This window comes from Lycorma delicatula, chromosome 8, assembly GCF_047948215.1.
Source record: "Lycorma delicatula isolate Av1 chromosome 8, ASM4794821v1, whole genome shotgun sequence".
Classification (NCBI taxonomy): domain Eukaryota; kingdom Metazoa; phylum Arthropoda; class Insecta; order Hemiptera; family Fulgoridae; genus Lycorma; species Lycorma delicatula.
Window position 1 is genome coordinate 112,545,196 of NC_134462.1, and position 10,681 is coordinate 112,555,876.

At 29.2% G+C, this 10,681-nt stretch overlaps 1 protein-coding gene across 1 annotated transcript; it reads right to left on the reverse strand.

Moving 5' to 3' along the window:
• Dnaaf3 (Dynein axonemal assembly factor 3) lies at positions 1-10,318 on the reverse strand. The gene is made up of 3 exons (XM_075374188.1): positions 9,765-10,318; positions 5,757-6,160; positions 1-479 (listed from the first exon to the last, which is right to left on the reverse strand). The coding sequence occupies exons 1-3, from the start codon at positions 10,316-10,318 to the stop codon at positions 1-3; spliced, it is 1,437 nt and encodes a 478-aa protein (XP_075230303.1).
• Positions 10,319-10,681: the final 363 nt, after the last annotated feature.

Genomic DNA, 10,681 nt, shown 5'->3' on the forward strand with positions numbered 1-10,681 from the left:
TTATTTTCTTTCAACAGTTAGCTTAGCATAATTATCTTTTTTATAATCAAACTTTTTATAATAACTGCAACCAGAAGAAGAATTAAAAATATCATTTACGTTATCTGGGTATTTATCAAACTCATCTTTATCTAAATTAATTATATATAGTTTATTTTCAATTAATATTAAACCATTATTTTTTACCATGGGTATAAATTTTGGGGAAAATTGTTTACTTAAATTTTGTGAAAGCCATATTAGATGAAAATAGTTTTGATAGTTATGTTTGCTTGGAATATCTTTTATTGCATTTAAAGGTAGAAATATAATACTAATGTCAGGTAGTAATTCAATTGAATTGTATGTTTCTTTGATATTAAGATTTTTCAACACATCACCGATATCCGACACCAGGTTGGGTTCATTACTGGAAACACTTGGCTCATCATTGACTTTTACGGATGTTTCAGTTAATTCTGTGATTACTACTCCAAGATCTGTAACATAAGTATGAATTCAACCATTAATTCAACTACATATCCCACAATGGTCTATTCAAATTTCTGAGAAATGAGAAGGAATATAACCAGTTATTATGTAATTGTAGAGTATTTTTGTATTGATAATGTTTTGTAGCGTGGCAGCTACTTCTAATCAGAACTGAAATGTTCTATGGGTAGATGCTATTAATTAGAGTATTACTAGTTTTTGTGATGTGAATAGTCCTTAACTGGCAAGATGTCACATTTATACACTTCACCCTAACCTTTTATTGAGTTCAGAATTAAATATTTAGAATCGAATACTACCTTTACTCATATTAATTTTTTTTAATTTTGTGTTTTTTTTAAATTATTCAACACTTCTGATTAATTGTGTTTAATTTTATTAAACTATAAGCTGATTAATTATTCTCTAAAACTGTTGACATATTTTATTACTCTGCATTGTAAATGAAACTATGGGAAAAGCCATTCAAAAAATTATAATAAATTTATTTCTCATATATAAAATTTGTTTAAACAGTATGGTATAATTACACTTAAAAATATGTACAAGTATTGTAGTGGGGAGTCAGTCTATTTATCTACTGTGTACACTGTACTGGAAAAATATCAGTTTAAACTAATATAAAAATTAAAAAGTAAGAAAAACGTTAAAGCTACCAGAATGCTGCTGGTAGCATTTAACATTTTCAATAAAACAAAATGAATTTAGAAAAACAAGTAATTTTAAACAAATTTGCAAAGAAAAGAAGATTATTAAATACCTATAATTAATTAATATAATTCTACATTGTTACTTGTGAATATCAAAGAATGGATTAATTTCAGTTGAATGTATAAAATATCAAGTCTAGTATGATAGATCTTTTGAGAATTCTCAACCTAGGCATATTCAACTCTTTGAAAGTCATCAATCCTAGGTCTATTCCAAAGGTTTTCATCACTCATGGACTCAAAAAAGAGATTAGTTATAAAAATTGATATTATTTCATTAAATACTTATGTATCTATAAAATAAATATAAATGAATTAAAATATAAAACACTGGAAATCAGTATTTTGCTTCAATAATATTTATTTGTTGAATTTGTAATAAATGAACTGTCTTAATGAACAGCACAAAACAATTTAATGATTGCATAATAGTTAAAAAATCTCCTAAGCCAAATTGACATATTTCAGTTTTCTTTTTCAATAAAACAACAGCCTAATTTTTAAGTAAGGTGTAAACAAACTTAAACTTTGTAACTGATAAATTAGTACACAAGAAAGGATTTAAATATGATCACATAAAAAAATGCTGAAACAAAATTTAGAAAATCTATAACTCAAAAGTAGTTATATTATTTAGATATCAGTCTTTTAGGGTAGGATGAGAGTACTGGCCTATAAAAGTTACATAAGTATATTTGATTAAAATATTATTTATACTGGGTTTGCAGGTTTGAAAAAGTGACCTGAGGGTGTAGAAAAATTGAAGACCTAAAAGGTCTAAGGCCTTTTGTTGAAGACTCCCTTTGAATTTCAAAAGTGATCATATTTTCAAAGATACTTTTTTATCCCAAAAAACAGATTGCATCATCCTTTTTTTCTCAACTTTGTTTCAAGTATTGTGTAAATCCATTCTTCAGAAATCAAGATAACACAAAGATGTATGCACTTTAAAGTCAAATTTTAGTCTCGCAAAATATTTTTTCTCAAAAATATTAATAATCAAGGAATAAGTATGCATTGTAGCTTATTCAGGGTGAATATGTCAAGAACATGGTTTACATACTGTGTTAATTATTGTGAATAACACATGCTCATCAAAAGGGTGGGGGGTGGGAGGAAGAGCACTTTAATATAATGCTAAATATATTTTACCTTGAAGTGTGGAAAGTAACTTTTTTTTTGTAAATATTCATATAAGTTACTTAACAGTAAGTCTACTTCTAACTAATCTACATTAGTTTTCATATAAAATTAGAGGAATATTATAAGCATTTTTAAGTGTTTGTACGGCAAAAAAGTTTTCATCAGAGACAAAATTTATTGAGAATAAATCCAAATCCAAATATGAAAGTGATGCCTCAAGTTTTCCTTTTAATGGAAAAATTTGTTTCCTATCAAAAAAAACTTTCTCGGCTATGCCAATCAAGGTATGCAATTCAGTTTTGAAAAACTTTCTAACAAATTCTATTTCTAATTTAAAAGCTAAATTTTAAGCTCTATTTGTGTTTTTATGATAAAATATTCCTTTTTTATTGAAAAACAATAACCATAATTTTGAACTCTTTTTACAACAGAATGAGTAAAAAAAATTAACAAAAAATGTTCGGTTAGCCAACTTCTTCATTGATGTATTAAAAAAACATGTATTATGATAAATCTGAAAGCTACACTGGTTAAAAAAAAAAAAAAACATTTTTATTATATAAAATTATTTATTTAATTATATTTAGTTCTTTTAATTTTTGGAGCCAACATGCTAAATGAAAACAAAATAAGGTAATAACCAAAATTGGTAATGGTGAGCCTGAACGTCTTCAACCTTAATCTTTTTCAAATTGAAGTATGTTGAAAAATATGTTATATAATTAATAAAAATACAAATTTCAAAAGTCGTAAGATGAAATTACCTCATTATTGTTCCTCAAAATCTCTAATGGCAGTAGCTTTGTTAATCCCTACTGAAATCCAGTTGTTTGCGTATACAAAAACAAAATTATACGTATAACTTATTGTAAATAATTTTTATTTTTAACGTTAATCAGACGAGGTTGGCCAGCGAAGCGAGCGTAGGTTATGTTTGATTAAATTGGAATCCATGTAATGATGTTCGCACAGTATATCAATATACCTCTTCCTTTTTCCTGTTTAGCCTCCAGTAACTACCGTTTAGATAATACTTCAGAGGATGATGTGAATGAAGTGTAGTCTTGTACATTCTCAGTTCGACCATACCTGAGATGTGTGGTTAATTGAAACCCAACCACCAAAGAACACCGGTATCCACGATCTAGTATTCAAATCCGTGTAAAAATACCTGGCTTTACTAGGACTTGAACGCTGGAACTCTCGACTTCCAAATCAGCTGATTTTTGAAGACGCGTTCACCACTATACCAACCCGGTGGCTACATCAATATACCTTTCTTTCTCTTTCCTGTTTAGCCTCCGGTAACTACCGTTTAGATAATTCTTCAGAGGATGATTATGTATGAGTGTAAATGAAGTGTAGTCTTGTACATTCTCAGTTCGACCATTCCTAAGATGTGTGGTTAATTGAAACCCAACCACCAAAGAACACCGGTATCCACGATCCAGCATTCAAATCCATGTAAAAATAACTGGCTTTACTAGGACTTGAACGCTGTAACCCTCGACTTCCAAATCAGCTGATTTGGGAAGACGCGTTAACCACTAGACCAACCCGGTGGGTTACATCAATATACCTTTTTTTTTTTTTTTTAACTTATTAAGCACCCCAAGGAAACCAGCCTCCGCCTGTTAAGACATAGCATGGTTGCCTTGCAGTGCCGTGGCAGCAGTCTCTGCCCACCCTAACTGCCTCCTTCCGGAGGTTCTCCCGCCGGGGTCCCCAAAGCCTCATCGAAGCGAGCCAACCACCTCTTCTGGACAGCTAACTCCCTCCTTCGCTATGGAGTTACCCTCCCCGTCCCTAACCTACTTGCAGCCGGCACGCCTTCCGCGTACCGCTGCCCCCTCACGTTCCTCTCATACCTGAGGGTTCACATCAATATACCTAACCAAACATAACTTTATGCTTGCTTCGCTAGCTAACTTCATCTAGTTAACGTTAAATATATATAAATTGACCAGTAGACAGCTTCGCTGTATCCTGACTCTATGATGGAGTTGCCCAAAACAGTTGATAACAACGCTACTGCCATTACAGATTCTGAGGAATACTAAGATAATTTCACTCTTCCTTCTTTTGAAACTTGTATTTTTATTAATTATATAATATTTTTCAATATACTTCAATTTAAAAAAAAAACTTGAGCACGTGCTCAACTTAAAAGTTGAGCACGTTCAGGTTCACAATTATCCCAAAATTTATATTATTAGTATATTAGCATCACAATTTTGAAAAATATGTTTTTAACTTTTTAAAAATTTGGGAGCTCATGCATCAGGGAACTTTTTTTAATGATTAAAATAAATATTCACAAAAACTGATTTTAAATGAATTAAAAATATTTTTTTTTTATTTAAAAAAAAACATTTGGCAGCACACCATATTTATAGGCAAAAAAAATCCGTTTGGCAAAAATTTTTTTTTTGGATTTGAGAGCATGGGAATAAAATTTTTTTTGCATACTATTTACAATTTACTTAAATCTATTTTTTTAAATGTCTCCTTAAGGTACAAAACTTAAAAAAGACCAATCTTTAGATTTTTTTTTACAGACTGTATAATTTCACGTTATTGCTATAGTAAAATATATTGTTACAGATAGGAAAGTAAAAATTCACACTTTGTAGAAAAAATGGTGATAAATTTCATGTCTATCAACAGTTTTTTGTAAAAATTATCCAAATTGTTAAATAACAAATTATCATGAATTCTACTTCATTAATATGTATGAGCACGGACTATCCACTTTGGTTGTGGCTAATTCACAAAATTTTTATTTCTAAACAACTTTATAATAAAGAAAAAAGACATCTTTTTGTATAATATTTAACACCGTTTTAAAATAAGTTTTAAGTTCAAAGGAGTGACATTATACAAACATTTCTGAAGTTTGAAATTAAGTGATTACTAATTCATATAAAACTTGGGGTGGTTAGAATGAGTTGTATGTAAATAGTGACAGATGATTTTTGAACTAACACGAGTTTAACTGAACCAACAGTTTATTTTTCAGCTAACAATTATTAATTTCATCAAATGTAGTATGTAGTCTTGATATGGTTATAGTCATAGTAATGAGTAATAAGGTAGTTTGGCCAATTACTTTCTTATTTAAAATAACATAACCAAATTATGCGTGTATGTTTTATACATAACCAAATTATGATTCATCTATTAGCTAAATAGAAAGGCAAGTTACATTATAACTTTAATATAGCCTAACCATTTTTCATGAATAATTAGCATTAGGTCATAAAGCTTATGATCAGAGGTAACTGTACAAATGTATAAAAACAAACTGTTATTTGATGGCCTAATATCTGTAAAAGTCAGAGCTATGCTACAAGTAATTGTGTAATCTCTTTTATTTTTATGATGTTATTGATAAAGTATTTTTTTACTTACTAGAAGATTCTTCTTCTTCTTTAGCATGAACATATGCTGTATTATTTTGTATTTCCCAGAATAATCTTGACAAATTTCTTTCAGTAATATCAGTAGCTCGTTTGGCATAAACCCCGTTAACAGTTTTTAACATTTCATCATCTTCACACTGTAGACCAAATGCTATATATGGACCATTAACTATATCACCTAAATAACCGTAATGTAATATTTTGTCACCGTAACGAAATATACCACACGTTAATGTCGGATTTGTTTCTGATACTTCTGTTTCTAACCATGTAAATGCTATTCCAGAATCTCTCCATTTGCGATATTCTCTTGAATTAATTCTTGAACCGTCAGGTCGATCTTTCAATTTCATATGATAATCCCAATCATATACACCTTCTTTAGAATCATACCTAAAATATAAAAAAATACAATTTGTTGTTTAGAAGGGAAGAAAAATTAATTGTATTTCTATTTTACAAATGGCAATTGGGTTATTGGTATATTATAAAAATAACAATCAATGCATATTGAATACATTGTTGTTACACATTCAATACTGTTATGCATTCAAACTTCTTTAAACTTGAGGTTTGAATTAATTGTATAAATTAAATGTTAGGCTGTAATCTATTACAACAGACATTTAACATGTTGTTTTTTGCTGTAAATAGAATTTAACATCATGCACTTTAATGAACATATAATAAAAGGAACCAGTTAAGAATCATTTACAAAATATGATAATCTATAATTAGGAGCACATTTAAAATAGCAATACAATCATCATCAGTAGAATGAAATTATAAAAATTACAAAAAATCATAAAAAATAAACAAAAAACAACACTTGTGAAGCATTATGAAAAATAAATTGTTCTGCTGATTATTAATTTATAAAATAGTTTGCGGTACTTGAGAGAACCATAATGTGACCATTAATAATAATTGCATTATTGGGTGTGGTAGTTTGAGAAATATGAAATACATTAAAAAAAATTTGCTTGATCGTAACATAATATCCCCAAAAAGCAGCTTTCTTTAACAGCAACATTGTATACATGATACAATGTGGGACTGAAGTACGTAGTGGTTCTTGGACTTTTCTACAGTTATCAAATAAAAACAGAATCCTTGGTTAGAGAGATTAATCACACTAAACCACATGAGTACAAAGGATTTAGAACCAAGCAATATTAAAATTACTGTAGCAAGGATCTAGTGAACATTTAGTCAAAACCCAGGGATCAAATTATCAAGGGTGAGGGAAAGGTATGATCTATTATCATGAAACATGAAAAACATCTACACCCTAACTGAATACATCCATACTCTGCTCTTTCTTTAAAAGTCAGGAGTTTCTTATCATTTCAGAATGAAGGTACCTTGATCATTCATCGGACCGTGGGCGAGTTGTATGCGCATGGTATGAAAGAAGGACTTAAACCACTCTTTCAAATGGTTTTCTATGTTTGTTTAGCTGGAAATACACTGAATCTAGGTGAAGAATGAACCTCTAGGGTTACTCCTTGATAACTGTTTGGTGAGAGTGATCTGTCTTTGGAGTGTGGTTCTGATCGGGTTAAACTGAACCTATAAATTTTTCCTGATACATAAAAATGTAATACATTCAACAGTAGAAATATGTTGACAAATTTTTGTGATACTGTGGTATGACACAAATGCTGCTTAGAGACTTTGTATGATGAATCTGTTACTAATACTTCGTCACGAAACAGTGCAATAGATATACCAGTAAATGTGAATGAATTCAGCATGTACGAATTATATCTCAGTAGTTAAGGCTGAATCATTCTGTCACTTTCACGCACAATTACAATTATTGTTTTATGCGTTTAATAATGTACTATTGCTATCACTTGTCTGGCATCATGGCATGCCGATAAGCAATTAAAAATTTTGTTGAATCTTTGTTACTGACATTTAACAACGATAACATTTTTGTAATGCTTCACACCATTACTCAGTTCAGTGAAAGAAAGTATTTCAGTCTGTGTTATTGTGTTACTCCATACGATACGACAGTTTTATAGTTCATTTTTATATAAGTTTTATTCAGCGTTATTTTCATTAATTTTAATTTACTCTGTTCTCTTAGGAAATATAAACCAGGAAAACTCTTTAAGTAGCTCTGAAAAAAAAATCATTAACCTTAAATCAAAATAAACCTGAACACTGCAATTAGAGACGTAGCTGAGAAAGCAAATAGTGCTCTACAGGCGTTTGTGAAAGAACGATTTTTAATTTAATAAAGAAACACAAAATTGAGGATATATGTTACCCCTAAAAAGATTCGAAAGCGGGTGAAAACGACTGAGAAGTTGAACAATTTTACTAAAACTGCTATCAGAAAAAATTTCATTCGTTTTAATTCAATAACCAGCTTCTTAACTTGAACAAAATATTAAATGCCGCGAATACCTATTGTAAACTGCCTAATTTCTCTAAAGTACATTACATCATGTTTTAAAATCGATGAGTTTTTGTTCCATGTCCTGAAAAAATAATTCTTTATTGGTTGAGCGCAAATATATTTATTTCATGATAATTTTTTCGGCTTCGACCGAGAAATCGGAATTGGTAAATGATTAAAATAGAAGAAAATCTCTTACACTTCTTAAAAGTAGAACTTAAAAGATTCGCAAAATCAGTTAAAAACATATTTATTATAAAGATGATGAAATAGCAAAATTAAAAAAATTGTGTCATGTGCTTTTCTCTATATCATTGCAGTTTTAGCCCGATATATTTGATATAGGCACAAGTCAAATGCTAACAACACAACATTTAAGTTAAGCGATGTAAAAAATGTATTGATGGGAGGTATTAATAGAGCAAATGCAAATGCTTGAAAAAATTGTATTCAACATGTTAATAAAGAAGAAAAAACTCTCCGCACGGGAAGCGGAGAGTTTGTATGAAAATATTATTGAAGGTATTGTGATAAATTTGGGAAACTGTGACAATAGTTCGACATTAGGTTACCGTGTATTGAAGAAATATATTGAGATAGCAAATATTTTTTGTGTTTTACTTGATGAAATTTTAATACAGGGGTAATGTACTTTTTAAAAATGTTTATTTTTAACATTTTATCACAGTCTTCGCATTTTTATACTGAAAGATATTTTTACATCACTTTTATGTTAAAAGTAAAGAGAAGTGGTTTTTTTCTCGATTATATGGATTAGGTTAAATTAAATTACAATTACCATACTGTGGTAATTGTAATGAAAGCATGCAGGAAACCAAAACATAAGTTTTGGTTTGCTTTTATGAAACAAATTATAGTGTTATTATTTATCAGTTAAAGCCTTATAAATTATAATACTGATGATTAGGTACAGTATCTATTTTAAAATGGATACTAATGTTTGCATTATTTGGTTCATTACTTTCAAATAGGAAAGAAACATCAAAATAGGACCATTGTTAAAAAATTTAGGCTATTTCTCATTAAGTAAGGAAACTGTTAAGTTCTCCTTGAGTAAGTTTAAGTCGTAATATAATAGTTGTTAAAGTTACAATAAATTTACCCAGAAAGTTCTTTAAAATCGATTTCACTGTTCATTTATGATGTACGAAATAACGTATAGTGTAAACAATTTTGATGACGAACAAGATCTTAATGTAAATTGCTATTGTTCGCCTATTAAATTTTTATTGAATTCAAGTGAGAAAATAAATATAATTAGAATAATTTATGTAGTAAATTTTAATTTATACTCGTTATTTAACCTACGTTTACAACTGATGCAAAAAAATGATTCAAGCGTAAGGTTAGATCAGTAAAACCGTTTCAATCAGTGCCAGCTTCCGAGACAACTAAGCTTTAGCATCGATAAAATAAATCAAGTTAGCATATTATATGTGTAATTTTATTATATGTGCAATGTCGCTTTGAGCATTTTCATCGAGTTCAAGGATATAGCCCGACAATAACAAAGTAGAGCGTTCGTTTTTATTAGTAGAATAGACTAAGTAAAATTGTACTTACCTAACGCCCAGAGATTGTCTTAATCTTTTATTCCAGATTTGAGTCACAGTAAAAGTTTTATTTTCTTGCCAAAACTTAAAAATAGTCTCCAAAGAATCGCGTTCTTTATATTTTAATAGATTTAAATTGATAACAGGTAAACGCCGATTTAGGTAGCTTAAATCTGTTATGCAATGTATCAGTTGAAATGTTTTTTTGTATATGTACGTTGCTGTTTTTGGTCTTACCAACGTATTACCGTACACTTCCATAAATAAACGTGTTTTCTCTTTTAAACCCAGTACTTCTGGCGGTTCAAAAGCGATTAAAAACAATAACAATTGTCTAGCCACTAGTTCTAGCAAAACTTCACAAATATAAAAATTTAATTTGATCTTTTTATTACCGTAATTTTCTACATGTTTATAATATTTAGATATAGTTTTTAATACGTGTCTGCAATCAGAAGCTCCTATTATTAATATATTTAATTCATTTTCATCGTCATTCAATTTTAAATTACTTTCTAATATTTCATTTAATAAATCTAACGCTGGGCTGTAACCCCAAAACATTATTATTGTACACTATCTATTTACTTTTACGCTTTTTATGTAAATATTGTAAAGAAAATGTTTAACTATAATTACTGACAAATGTAAATTATGAATGAAGGTTGAATGAATCGTATGAAATGTTTAAATATTAAAGAAACTGATTAAAACGCATCAATAAACGCTAAATAATTACGTTAATTCGCTAAATAATTAAAACAATTGATGAATAAATAAAATGAATCGCTGAATAAATAAAATATGCCGAACTGTAGTGCGGAATAACCGTGTACGTTTACAGCATTAGTCGCTATAGCAACAGACAAATAGTTTTTTCAATAAGGTTTATTTTATCGCGATAATGCTAAAGAGAGGGGACTTATG

What these genes read in the sequence shown, in the direction of transcription:
- Dnaaf3 (XM_075374188.1), bottom strand. Translation starts at nt 10,318, where the DNA reads ATGTTTTGGGGTTACAGCCCAGCGTTAGATTTATTAAATGAAATATTA. An exon ending in AGACAATCTCTGGGCGTTAG is followed by an intron (nt 6,161 to 9,764) that starts GTAAGTACAATT and finishes TTTATATTTTAG; the next exon opens with GTATGATTCTAAAGAAGGTG. An exon ending in AGAAGAAGAAGAATCTTCTA is followed by an intron (nt 480 to 5,756) that starts GTAAGTAAAAAA and finishes CTTATGTTACAG; the next exon opens with ATCTTGGAGTAGTAATCACA.